At 41.3% G+C, this 14,611-nt stretch overlaps 1 protein-coding gene across 1 annotated transcript in view; it reads right to left on the bottom strand.

Annotated features, from left to right (window-relative positions):
* SPATA6 (spermatogenesis associated 6) overlaps positions 1 to 14,611 on the bottom strand; it is a 46,590-nt gene that overhangs the window by 24,762 nt on the left and 7,217 nt on the right. The window contains exons 3-7 of the mRNA XM_054165448.1: positions 13,404 to 13,452; positions 12,283 to 12,324; positions 9,826 to 9,950; positions 4,391 to 4,471; positions 786 to 1,064 (exon numbers count right to left, since the gene is read on the bottom strand). Of these exons, the coding sequence (XP_054021423.1) occupies positions 786 to 1,064; positions 4,391 to 4,471; positions 9,826 to 9,950; positions 12,283 to 12,324; positions 13,404 to 13,452 (576 nt within the window). The remainder of the gene's footprint in view (positions 1 to 785; positions 1,065 to 4,390; positions 4,472 to 9,825; positions 9,951 to 12,282; positions 12,325 to 13,403; positions 13,453 to 14,611) is intronic.

Below are 14,611 nucleotides of genomic sequence, written 5' to 3'. Positions count from 1 at the left end.
AGCCTCTTCTCATAGGGCCTGTGCTCCAAACCCCTCCCCACCTTTGTTGCCCTTCTCTGGACACGTTTCAGCAAGTCACCATCTTTCCTAAACTGAGTGGCTCAGAACTGGACACAGTACGCCAGGTGTGGCCTAACCAGTGCTGAGTACAGGGGCATTCTTGTGATCCTCCAAGAACCTGGGAAATCTGTTCTCTTTGCATTAAAGCACTTGAAGTTGGTTTAAATAAGTAGCTAATTTCAGAACACTTTTTCACGTACGGTTAGCAAGAAGTCCTAATGTGAGCGCTAAACTCAGGCTGGTTATGAACTGTTAAGGCAAAGCATTAAGAGATGTAGCTCTGGGCAAAGGAAGTGTTTTAAAGATTATAGGATGCCAACATAAAAAAGCTGAAAGAGAGGAAGTGTAAGTGTTCATAATGTGACTAGACATTCTTTCTTTCAAGTCTTATTCAGGAGTTTTTAATACTAATATCAATTACTTCCAAGCTGAATTTATACACCTATTATCCTGTCTAGTGCGCTGGAAGAAAAGAAATGGAGCCTCAGAGAATTTAACCAAGATATTCATGAAAGAATTTGATCTTTGTCTGTTACTAACGTGGATAAAAGAAATTTTATTTTAGTTAATTTCACATTTAAATCACTATGTGACAGACTGCTAAGGAGAGCAAAATTATTCATCTAAACTACGAGCTGAAGGAATGAATCTTTGGCACAGTATTTAGCGCAAGAACAATATTTGAGCTGAGCTTAAGCTGGAAGCACTTTGGAGAGAATACAAACCCGTCTAACTACAAATGGAGGTTTATCTGTTTCTCTTCTGAATTCATAAGGACCGAGGTTTAAATGGGCCAGTCGTTGCCTGGCTGCTTCTGAGAGCTCGCACATTCGTCTTCTGGTGTACGGAGATGGAGAGCGCGATTTAGAAGCGATCGTAGGCTGCTCGTAGTTCTTTGTTGCTAAGCTGTGCCTGCTTTTCTCGGGTGAAAAAGTATTTTTCTTGGGCAACTTTGTTTGCAGTTTTCCATTTGGAGTGCAGTGATGTACCCAGTTCAAACCACCCTAAAGTGAAAGAGAGAAATTATCTGTTATGACAGCATGCAGAACAAAGATCACTGACAATAATGGCACCGGGAACTAATAATTTTAACGGAAATAGGTGCCGTGTCAGCTGAAGTTCTCCTCACAAAACTATAATCAAAGAGCAATTTTGAAAACAACAATGTATTTACCATTTTCTCTGAGGCCAGAAGGAGGTTAAAACACACATTACCACATGTCAGATGCTTAGGTTAAATATTCGATACCTACCCAATTAGCTTTCTCACACAGTTATTGTACAAAGGCTGCAAAAAAAGGGGACTGACTTTTGTCACAAGCTCATTTAAAACAAACTTCTCCCTGGAGTGGATGCACACAGATTTGAAGCATGTTTTTCATCTGTTTAAACCTTTCCCCCCAACCCAGCCTCTTAAAATTCTTACCCTTTAAAATAAAACACACAAATAAAAATAGAAGCCTGTTTAATAGTTCAAATTACATGCATTTAGAGTTGCCTAAAGCTTCACAGTGTAATATGATTGTAATGATGTGTAATTACATTCTCTGAAATGTATATCTTCTTAGATCATGGTGAATTTACTAGTACTTTAAAAGAGTTATAATCAAGAAGCTATGTTTAGTTAAAAAGCCCCAACTTGAAAGATCGTATTCCAAAGATCCTCTCAAATCACATCATTGCTTTTGCAAAAGAAGAGGCAAAGCAGCTGTTTATTTGCCTAAGTGGCACTTAACCTACAAAACAGGGATTCTTTCTTTTTTTTAACCTAAAATTCGTAAAAAATCTTGCCATTATCCATTATTGCCTGAAAAGTCTGTCCCTGAGTCAATATTGCTTTGACAATGCCTACAAATGGCAGAATAAAGGAAAGTGGGGGGGGATCAACCAACCTCACAACCTTCCTTTACCAACTACCTGAAGGGAGGTCATAGCCAGGTGGGGGGCTGGTCTCTTCTCCCAGGCAACCACCAACAGAACAAGAGGACACAGTCTCAAGCTGCACCAAGGGAGGTTTAGGCTGAATGTTAGGAAGTTCTTCACAGAAGGATTGATTGGCCATTGGAATGGACTGCCTGGGGAGGTGGTGGAGTCACCATCACTGGAGATGTTTAGGAAGAGACTGGATGAGGCACTTAGTGCCATGGTTTACTTGATTAGATAGTGTTGGATGATAGGTTGGACTTGATGATCTCAAAGGTCTCATCCAACCTGGTTAATTCTATTCTATTCCCACAAAACAGGACTGGGCTGGTGCTGTTGCAGTTGTTGTTACAAGCAAAGCTTACCTAACACTCAGGTTTGACACCTCCTCCAAGAAACCATTAACTTCTTCAGCTACTGATTTCAGATTCTGAGAAACTGCTTCCAGCACTGACATTTTGTTTGAAATACATTAACACTCCCTTGTAATTTCTGGCATTAAATGAGCATTCAATTAGTCTGCAAGCTAAATAGGTCAAGGCACTCTAGATTACACAACTCTTATCAGGCTACTTAGCAGCACGCTTTAACTTTGAATGCCTCTGAATGGATAATTAGCATTTTGGTCAAATTTGTCTGCAAGAGATAAAAATCATGGCACGGCAAGACTTTTCTTCCTGTTAGAAATTCTTCTCCAAGCAGGGGAAAATGGAGGTCTTAAACCTGAAAGCTGCATGCACTACCTCATTTCAGAGCACCCAATCTGAACGGTCCAGCTTGCCTTCGAGCCTTTCCCTAGAGACCCAATGAGGGAGGCTGAGGCTGTCTGTTCTGCATCATCACAGTCTGAACCTAGGGTCAGCACTGACCCCTCATGCCACTGTCGTTCTCATGCCTGTGCTAAAGGTTGAGCAGCTCACCGTGTGCCAGAGTTTGGAACTGGGCCAAACAAAATCACACCTAATTCTCTAAGATTAATTTCGATTTCACCAGAAGTAGGCTGGGCTTCTGGCTTGCACCAGCTGTAAAACTGGACCTTCACTGCAATACATGCAAATTGGATGGCTGTTCATAACAGGTTGAATACTTTTAAGGATCTTCTATATTTTAAATCAAATTGACTTTACTGAAGTCACCTTCAGGTAAGTTCAAAGAATAGAATCAAGAAGGCTGGAAAATACCTCAGAGATCACAAGTCTAACCTATTACCTAACACACCTCATGACAACTAAACCATGGCTTCAACTGCCACATCCAATCCTCTTTTGAACACCTCCAGGGACAGTGATTCCACCACCTCCCTGGGCAGCACATTCCAATGGCCAATCACTACTTCTGTGAAGAACTTTCTCCTCACCTCGAGCCTAAACTTCCCCTGGCACAGCTAGAGACTGTGTCCTCTTGTTCTGGTGCTGGTTGCCTGGGAGAAGAGACCAATCCCCACCTGTCTACAACTTCCTTTCAGGTAGTTGTAGACAGCAATAAGGTCTCCCTTGAGCCTCCTCTTCTCCAGGCTAAACACCCCCAGCTCCCTCAGCCTCAGTTAAGTTTTCTGACAATGACAATGTCACAGATTTATTTCTTTTTTAATTCTTTATCTGTGTGTTTCATCACATTGCATTTGACAAATTTGGAAGAACCTTCTCAATGAACAATGCCACAAAATTCACCTCAACATCTTTGCATGCAAGCCCTCCTCACAACCATTCCATTTTCATGATGCTGAACCATTTTTCAATAATATAGGAAAAAAGGGAAGAAGTAAGAGTAACTTCATGTGGCAGCTTGTACCAGGAAATTCAACCAGATTTCCAGTCCCTGGGATCAGGGTGCTATCAAATGAACAAACCCATCACAGCGGTGTGTTTCCCCCCCACCCTCTAGTCTCTTCAGCTACTTCCCTTTTAATTTTGCTCACTGCAGAAGCAGCATTTCCAGAACAATATTGCTGACAGCCTTTTCAACAAAAATCTTCATTTCCATTACTGCTGCTGATATTGTTATGGAAAACAATTAAATTAATTGGCTTGGTTTTGGTCATGCAGCTTCTCTGACTTCACCTAGCTTTCGCTGCTCTTCATTTTAAGTGTCAGGAGGAATGGTGAGAAGGCTTCTTCCCACCTACAAATACACCAGGGATTGGCACTTCAGCTGATCATAGAACACAGCAGCTGATAATTGTTTCAGATTCAAGAAACTCTCAGCATTTACTGTCATGCACCAAACCCACTCTTTACTCATACTTATTAAAAATTTAATCAAGTTGTCAAGCACCCATGATAACTGCTTTAACCACAACAAAAGAATGAGAGAAAGTTTGAAGTGAGCAGCACATGCAAAAAATTGGAACCAGGGCTATCAATATTAAATCTAGGAATTAAATTGCAAACAATTAAATTATGCTAACCTGTATGTGACTCCTTCCTGAGCTTAACAGTCTTTCTGTAATAAGGGAGCTTGTAGAAAATCTCAATTTTGGTGCAATCCCCTAGAAGAGAGACAATAATTGAACATCAAGCTCCAACTCAAGATAAAGGGTACCAAAGAAGTAAATGTCACCTAATGTAACAAACCATTCCTAATTTTCAGCCATTTCCTTTGTTAATTTCAGCCTTTAATAAAGATAATTAGAAAAGACAGAACAGCAATGCTAAATGTCAAGATGCTAACATTTGCATTTCTGACAATTCAATTACAGATGATTATATTGCTTTCATACAACAATTAAGGTCTGACTTTTATTTCAATGCATTTCCTTTTTTTGCCAAAAGCACTTTCAAAGATTTTTTTCATGCCATGCTATGTAACATCAATAAAAATTCCAGTCATACTCTTAGAAGTTTCCTTAGTTTGCAAACTTATTTATAAATAAATCTCAATTGTGTGATCTTTTTTTTGGTAAAAGCATTTTGAAAAGTAGTCAGTTACACTGCAAATAACTATTACTTTGTATCAGTATGATTGAGAACACCCTTTATTCTGTAACCATTAGAGCAAAGTCTGACTTCTGCGGGTTGTCTCCCATGCTCTATAACCATGTTCCACTTCCTCTCAGTCTTACACATGTGGCTGGCAAGAGGCAGCCCTAGGTGGAAACAGTAGGGTCCAGCTTAAGTAGGGTCCAGTTTAAGAAGGACATTGAGACACTTGAACGTGTCCAGAGAAGGGCAACAAGGCTGGGGAGAAGCCTTGAGCATAAGCCCTATGAGGAGAGGCTGAGGGAGTTGGAATTGTTTAGCCTGGAGAAGAGAAGGATCAGGGGTGACCTCATTGCCCTCTACAACTACCTGAAAGGTGATTGTAGACAGGAGGGGGTTGGTCTCTTCTCCCAGGCAACCAGCACCAGAACAAGGGGACACAGTCTCAAGCTGCACCAGGGGAGGTTTAGACTCGAGGTGAGGAGAAAGTTCTTCACTGAGCGAGTCATTCATCATTGGAATGTGCTGCCAAGGGAGGTGGTGGAGTCACCGTCCCTGGAGGTGTTGAAGAGGAGATTGGACGTGGCACTAGTTGTGAGGTCTGTCGAGACAGGTTGGACTTGATGATCCTTGGGGTCTCTTCCAACCTTAGTTATACTGTGATACAGCTGGGCATCCTGCTCAACCAGCACTGCACTAATGTGCAGGTAACCCAACATGCACTAGTGGTCAGCAGGTTCCCCCATCTTTACATGGCTAAAAGTTTCTGTTCAACTCATCTTCTTTTACTACAGCCATGTCTACATCTGAGAGTTCTATTTCTTGTTAAATATAGCTCGATTTACTGGGTGTAAATAGCAGAGCTTATGACATAGAAGTGCTATTTCCCAAAACAGCAACAGCAAAGAAAGGCACATATTCTAAAAACAAACAGGAATCATTTATGTGCCTCTTATCATAGAATCAGTAAGGTTGGAAAAGACCTCAAAGATGATCAAGTCCAGCCTGTCACCCAACATCTCATGACTCCTAAACCATAGCTTCAAGTGCCACATGCAATCCCTTTTTGAACACCTCCAGGGACAAAGACTCCACCAGCTCCCTGGGCAGCACATTCCAATGGCCAACAACTCTTTCTGGGAAGAATTTTCTCCTCACCTCAAGCCTAAACTTCCCCTGGCACAGCTTGAGACAGTGTCCTCTTGTTCTGGTGCTGGATGCCTGGGAGAAGAGACCAAATCCCCACCTGGCTACTAACTCCCTTGAGGTAGTTGTGGAGAGCAATAAGGTCTCCCCTGAGCCTCCCCTTCTCCAGGCTAAACAACCCCAGCTGCCTTAGCCTCTCCTCATAGGGCTTGTGCGTGAGGCCTCTCCCCAGCCTCATTGCCCTTCCCTGGACACATTCAAGTGCTTCAATGTCCTTCTTAAATTGAGGGGCCCAGAACTGGACACAGGACTCAAGGTGTGGCCTAACCAGCTCTTCAGAAGCAAAGAGGGAATTCAAGTGTTCTACAACTTTCTAGCCCCTCTTCTTCCAACATGGATGGAGTTGCTGCCCCAATGCTTCTGTATGCATGGGGAGCTGTGCACAACAGCACACAAAAATCCCTGAGAAATGAAAAGGAGCTGGTCTGTTTGTGATTCTTCCTTAACAGTTAGAAGGAACTTCATGAGTGAAATTTACTCTACCACCTGCCTAAACACACACTGATTTCCCATAAGGGAATATGATCTAGCTCCAGGTTAGATTATGGAAATGAAATGACAAAAATGCCAGGAAAGCTCAGTTATAGCAATTAACAGAGTCCAGGACTCAATCAAGTCAAGTTACAGCATATAAAAGAGCTGTCCATCTTTAATCAACTCATTTTTATTACTAATGAATTGTCAAGTGCTATCAACAATTTAAAAAAGGACCCATCAGAATTAGTCAGTCTTCTATAAAAAGCAATAAAAAAGGACCTACTGCTCTTACAGAGACTGGGAATGATTACAGAACTCTAAAATACCCATAGCTAAAAAGAATACCCAAACAATTACAAATCACACCAACCTATGGTTTCTTCAGGTTTGTGACTAGGGAATACAGGATGGCACTCACACACAAAGGCATGGCTATGTCAAAAGTAACTTATAGGCCAGAAAGATATGTTTGAACTAATTTCTCTGCCTTTGGCTTAGTGGTGTCTGCAGCCCTCCTGAGCAGGCTCCTCCTGTACCAGTCACCAAACAGAAGTGTTATGGACATAATATTCAGATGGTCATACAAAAGCTGCAAAGGTGGTTCATATTTAGAAGAACACAAGTTAGAAAACAAGTCCAAGAAATGCTTTTGACTATAAGGAGCATGGGTACAAGTCTGTAGCTTCACAAAGTATATATTAATATAATAGGGCTTGTACTGGTATGCTAATGAAAGACAGCATAACCAAAAAGAAACTATTTTAAGCAACATGGTACATACTGCATGAGAGTGGGGAATGGAGATAAGAAAGTCTGTAAGAAATCAGCAGTCAGGGCTTAAACACATTCTGCAAGGCAAGGGTTGCAGAGAAATACAGAGGAGCCAGCAAAAGCCTCAGCTGGGCAACACTGGACCAGAAGAGATAACTTGAGGCACGTCTTGTACACGTATTGTGTTTGTAAGCCTCATAAGACATTTAGCCAGAGACATTATCAGCCAAGTGCCAGATTTCTGGAGGAGTTCTGATCCTCTCAACTTGGGATTCCTTCCAACTGGCAGATTAGTAGTGTTAATCAGACACTGCTTGTCACTGCCTATCTGAACTCCACAACCGTAACCTTGCTGTTGCTACCTTTATTTTTTTTTTAATAAAAGGCAAATTTATGGGGAACCCAAGTGGCACTGAAGCACAGCTGTCAGTCAGAAATATTCAACATCTCAGCCAGCTATAAATAACTTTTCATGTGGGAAGAACATGGCTTGACTAGCATAGGAATAATGTGCAGGTTCTCACGACCTTTTTTACCACTTTCTCTTTTGCTTAGCATTCACATTCAGTGCTCAGTGCTGACAGAGTTAGCAGGAGATACTTGCCAGTGAAGCTTAGGGAACACTAGAAGATGGGTGCACTTGAGACTGCATTTCTACTGGAGGTAAAAAGCCTCCTGCAGCTACTCTCGCACGCAAGGAGAGGAAGCACAAGGTCTTTCTGGGGACCTCCCTCCAGTCCCATCAAACACAGCTTCTCTATTTTTCCTGGAAACCAGGTCAGTATGCCAAAATTCTTTCTTAAACTATTCTTTCTGTGACAGCAACAGATGTTTCTGCAGTCCTCATTCCAGGGCAAAGATGGGTTTCATTTACACTGCTGGCAAGGACATGGAAGTACATGTCTGCCTTCCATCAGTCAACTTTTTTAACCTAGTTGAGTGTCACCAGTCAGCTACACATTCAAATGACACTAATCACATCTGCTCACAGCTCACACATAGTGGCACTTTCTCTTTATTAGAGAAATTTATTAGAACTGTATGTGCCTCATTATATTTAATGTATTTCAGTAGAAAGTACATACTTTTTGTACTAAAGAATTTAGCAAAGCTCTCAAGCTTCTCTAGTGCCTCTGCTGCTACAAAGATTCATTATAGCACACATTTACAAAAACCTGACACCATTTTGCTACAACCACCTCCTTTATTACTGCTTCCCTAGCTATTCTTTCTCAGTACCAGGAAACCACCCATTCTGTAAGTCATGTGAAAGCAATACAGGCCCAGCCCCTCTTTAGAGCCACCACTAACACGCACAGGGTAAGCCATATCAAAGAGGTGCCAGAGCCAAAACTTAATGGCTGCTTTTGCAGGGACACCTCCATCTGCCACAGAACCATACATTCTGTATCACAGAATGACAATTTTCATTCATTCCAATGTAGCACACGGCATTAGGCACCAAATTAGCACTTCTAATTGCAAGTGACTGCACAATTTCCAGGTTGCCCTTGCAGGGGAAAGATTACAGCAGTTAAAAGATGCCAGTGACCTTTAATCAGCATTTCCCTCCTGCCATGTGTTTTTAATCCAATCACAGCCGAGTCCCTCTCTTCCCACACCAAATGTCCTGACAATCCACTAGTAAAACTTAACCAAAATAAGAAAAACAAAGCCCCCAAGTGTCCCCCACATCAGCACCATCCTCTTCAAAGTGCCTTCCTGAGTTACTCCACCTAAGATTCAACAAACTCCATGAAAGGGCGGTGGGAGATGAATCCATTTTCATTCACTGTGCACTTAAGCCCTTATCTCCAGAAAATTAGCATTGATCCATTGTGCCTATTCTGCCTATTAGCTATCATTTATCATAAGTTTTTTGAAACTCTAAAAAAGGCAAGTTACTAAATGAAAGTGAATGGCCTGGACAGACCTCAAAAAATAGGCTATGGAACTGAAAAACAGCCGTGGAGTACTAAGCTAAGTTTCAGTTGCTTGCTATTTTCATGGTGGTCTTGCACCTCAGAGAGGCCATCAGGTCAGAAGGCACAGCACTGTAAATTTTCACTGATTGTCATTGCCCTAAATGGTCTGTAACAAAATGCCACAGAGATACTCAGAGAAGGGTTACGTGGTTTATCTGTTAAGGACTGTGAAGCGGCTATGACATCTCCCTCTTCCCTTGCATTCCTTCAACCACCAGCTGCAGCACAGTTTAAACTGCGTGGAGAACCTGTCATGGTGCCACGCTGCAAACCAAGTGGTAACAAACTTTTCACAACAAGCAATTTCCTGAAGCATTTTGATGAAAAGATTATCCCTTCACCACAGTTCAGCTGCGGATTTGTACATTCAACACCTGAAATGGCAACATCTGTCAGAAGTAATCACTTGTCATTTGAAGTAGTTCAAGGGGTTTCTTCAGTGAAACACACTGTATCATAAATACAATCCACAGATATTCACTCACTGTGAAAGAGGAGGACCTCTTCATTAAAATCTCACGATTTAAACCATGGTGCCCACAGGTAAGCTTAGGCTCAGGGAACAGGAAATCTCTTGTATTTTCTTCATATGTAGCTAGAATTTTTCCTACTAAAAAAAATAAATATATACTTTAATGGGAAAATAGACAAAGCCATATAGTACAGACACCACACACTAGAGCACATTGAAACTCAGATAAATTTTAGAATAGAATAGAATTAACCAGGTTGGAAAAGACCTTTGAGATCATCGAGTCCAATCTATCACCCAGCACCATCTAATCCACTAAACCATGGCACTAAGTGCCTCATCCAGGCTCTTAAACACTTCCAGTGATGGTGACTCCACCACCTCCCTGGGCAGCACATTCCAATGGTCAACAACTCCTTCTCTGAAGAACTTCTTCCTAACATCCAACCTAAACCTCCCCTGGCACAGCTTGAGACTGTGCCCTCTTGTTCTGGTGCTGGTTGCCTGGGAGAAGAGACTAACCGCCACCTGGCTACAAACTCCCTTCAGGTAGTTGTTGAGAGCAATAAGGTCTCCCCTGAGCCTCCTCTTCTCCAGGCTAAGCAACCCCAGCTCCCTCAGCCTCTTCTCATAGGGCTTGTGCTCCAACCCCCCTCACCCCCAGCTTTGTTGCCCTTCTCTGGACACCTTCCAACAACTCAACATCTTTCCTAAACTGAGGGGCTCAGAACAGGACACAGGACTCAAGGTGTAGCCAGTTCTGAGCCCCTCAGTTTAGGAAAGATGTCGAGCTGTTTTGTTCTTTCACAAATTAAGAGCATGGCTCTACAACTGCTGTCACACTAGAAACTGAACTCAGCAATTTAAATCATCAGCAGCAATGTGCAGAATCTACCCTAAAAGTGTTTCACTGTTATAGCATACACACAAAGAAATAATAATAAAGAATCTTAGAATCATAAAATGGTTTGGGTTGGAAGGAACTTACAAAGACCATCTAGTCCAATCCCACTGCAGTGAGCAGGGACATCCTCCACTAGAGAAGGTTGCCCAGAGCCCTGTTGAGCCTGACCTTGACTATCTCGAAGGATGGGGCCCCAACTACCTCTTTGGGCAACCTGCTCCAGTGTTCCACCACCTGTATGGCAAAGAGCTTTTTCCTGATGTCCAGTCTACTCTTCCCTAAATAAAAACCATTGTCCCTTGTCCTATGACTTTGTAAACAGTCCCTCTCCAGTCTTCATGTAGGTGCCCTTTGGGTCACTATTAGGTTTCCCCAGAGTCTTCTCTCCTGCAGGCTGAACAACCCCAGGTCCCTCAGCCTGTCCTCGCAGGAGGGGTGTTCCAGCCCCCGATCATTCTTCAGTAGTTTTCCTCTTTCTTTCCCTTCCATGCCACAGAAGAAACCAGTATTTTTTTACTGGCAGCCAATCCCTTATGAAAATATCTATCATTCCATATTACAGAACAGTAATAGCAGTAGTAATAGTAGGCATAGAAGAAAGAAAGAAACAGGCAACATCAAAATCACTATCTCAAGATTTTTTTTCCACTATTATTGATTGCTACTTTTTATTAGTTTATTTTTTTTTTCCAAGGGAAACCCTTGCATGTATATTAGAAAACCTTGTCTAGGTATTATACAAAAAAAATTGTGCTAACCAAAGTTGTATTGTAGTAATCTCAGCTTATGGTGGGCTGCATCACGCTTACCCCTGAAATTAAACTCCCTATGCAAGATCTTTTACCTTCCCACAACAAGACTCTACATTCAGTAAATTTCTTCAAATAAAAAGTCTGGTGAGGTACCCAAAAGAAGCACTCATTTCCTTGAAAGTACCAAGGACAAGTGACAGAGAGTGCTTTCAATACCACAGTTTCCAAACGAGTCCTCTTTAAAACTTGACTTTATTTCCAATAAAATATAGATTTACATTATTCATGGGAACACTTGAATTTCATTAAAATAGATTTTTATAATCACAGAAACCAATAACAGAAGTATGACAAATTACTATTTATTATCTTCACATATCCCAAGAGGCCTATAATACTTACAGGGAGGATGAGAGTTTTCCCAATGGTCACCATTAAAATGGAAGGGGGGGAAAAAAAAAGGTGTCATTCTGAGAACAAGATTATGCACTCTGAAATTTCACAGCCAGCCACTTTGCAAGTGAATTGTGATGCAGTTAATAAGTGTGCACTGGATGATTTCAGTTTATTTTCCATTTTAAAACATTATCACTTTCCTAAGCCCGAGAATGGTACATTTCAATATTCAGTTATTATTCTCTTTCAAGAATGAGATCCTCTTGATCTATTAACATTGTATAGTCAGAGGACTATTTGTGCAAGAGCTTTCTGTGTTGTTTGTGTGTTGAAAAAGGTGATTGTGCTGTAATGAGCAATGCCTTCATGGAAATTCACCTACCAAACTGCATAATTTATGAAGAGCCTGATACAATACCTGGAGGAACAAGCTGTATTAATTCAAGTACTGCTGTGTCAACTAGAAAGGAGAAAAAAAGTTTTTCATGAGTTAAAACCAACCAAAATAGAAAGTAATTCTCTTAGTCAACCCAAGAAAAATGGCTCACTGACTGAAGCTTCACAGCACTGTAAATAGCTGCACTATTTCTACTCCACCAACAATAAAATTAAGAACAGCTTGCATAAATACCACAGAAGAACACAATGGCATTAGCAGCAAATGACAACCCTAAATTTTACTCAGAAACTGTTGTGTTCTATCTGCTGCCAAGTTTGTCCCTTTTTTAAAGGGGAGGATGCAGATTTTGCCACTTTTTCAGACAACTCTTAGTATGAGGGAGCACATTCCTGAAGTTCAAGTTCAGAGTCAGTGTTGTCTCACAGTAGTTTATTATGCTCTGCATGTGCCAAGCCATCATTTTCTTTAAAATTTAGAAGAATGAGTTTTAAAAAATTGAATGTCTCTGCTTGTAGTCTTTAAAAATTAATCCAGATACAGGAATCCATTACCTATCTGGATGACTTTTTAACCTTTGCCTGTTTTAAAGCATGTAGCATGTATTTCTAGAGGCATTTTATTAGGTAACAGTATTTGGATTAAGTTGCCAGTAACCAAAGACATCAAAAAGCCTCTGCCTGCACTGTTTTGAAAGCTCACTAGTGCTAGTCCTACTTATTTCATAGTATCAGTCAGGGTTGGAAGGGACCACAAGGATCATCTAGCTCCAAGCACCCTGCCATGGGCAGGGACACCTCACACTAGATCAGCCTGGCCAGAGCCTCATCCAGCCTGGTCTTAAACACCTCCAGGGATGGGGCCTCAATCACCTCCCTGGACAACCCATTCCAGGGCTTCACCACTCTCATGGTGAAGAACTTCCTCCTCATGTCCAGCCTGAATCTCCCCACCTCAGCTTCATTCCATTCCCCCATGTATTTAGTACATGGCATACTACATTGGTTACCCACTAGCTTTTCAGAGAACAGGCTCCTGATTGAAAAGTTATCACATACTTCAAACCTCTAAAAAGTCTTTAGAGCCCATACCTACAAAACATTAATGCACACAAGATAGTACCCACAAAAAGTAGCACCTACATTCCAGCAACTTCACGAGGTCTCCAGGATCAACTATATCAGCAAATGCCTGGGAAAGAAATGAACAAATAGTAATAATGGCACAGTCAGATGGATCTCTGGGAAAAGAGAAGGGAAATAAAATATTAATATTCTTCACTGCCAAAATGGTTGCCAAGAGTACAATCCCCACTGGAAAAAAGAAAGGAAAGTGAAATTACCATTTGGCACAGGATCAAATTAACTGAAAGCTAGCAGTTCTTGTCATATGCTTTCTAGCCTGGATTACTCTCCATATTTAAATTAGGGGGTATTGTGAAGAGTTGGACATGTAGAGATAAGTAGTGTTCAAGAAAAATTTCAAGCTAAATTGTAGAATGTACCACAATTCTGATTAATGAAGAATATGTTCTCTAATATACTGGTAAAGACTTAAGCTTCATTTTCCTGGAAGTGATTATTCACATATGGAGTAATATTCAGGGCTTTTTTTAACTTGAATCCAATGTGAACAGATGGCAAGGAACAGGAGAGGCTGTTGCACTGGGTATTCACCAAGTAATAACTTGCCCCTCCCTCTGTACAAAAGTCACAGCACAGTGCTGTGGATCACTTTGCTGTTCAAGGCACCAAAGATGAAACAACAGCAAATACTGGAGTACCACCAGTATCCAGACCTAATCAATAACAATTTGTAGGAAGACATCTCTCTGATACTATTCTCAGCTTTCTTGTTTTGTAAGCAGATAGAGTGGAGCTCCCCTAAATTGCACTGAAAACAGGACTCAGTACATTTCCCTTAAGTAGTGTGGGGTATGTGTGCCTTTAAAGAACTATGGCCTTTTTTACTCTTCAGCAGCTGGTGAAACTATCAGCATTTGTCTCTTACACACACCACCGGAGCATCACTGATGTTTACTCAGTCTGGTTTTCAAAGTGCTGGGGGATGCTTAAAGGAAAAGAAGTAGAAAGGGCAAAGTATTATTATTCACAGGTAGTCAAGAAGCCAGATCATATCTCTAAGATACTGTGTTTCATTATCCCTGTGGTACTAATAATGAAGCTAGTAGGGACTCAGAATATGTGATAAACAGCTATAAATTATAAGGCCAGAGTACCAGCCTGGGAATTCTGGTGACAAACCATGAAAAAAAAAGTATCTCAAAGGGAGAAAGACGTCACCAAAAAGGCTTGAGCTGCTATTCTGTCTACTAAATTGACTCTCCTAT

Source organism: Dryobates pubescens, chromosome 11 (genome assembly GCF_014839835.1).
Source record: "Dryobates pubescens isolate bDryPub1 chromosome 11, bDryPub1.pri, whole genome shotgun sequence".
In the NCBI taxonomy this organism is placed as follows: Eukaryota; Metazoa; Chordata; class Aves; order Piciformes; family Picidae; genus Dryobates; species Dryobates pubescens.
The sequence above is the reverse complement of the archived record's forward strand: the minus strand, read 5'-3'. Positions and strand labels throughout refer to the sequence as shown.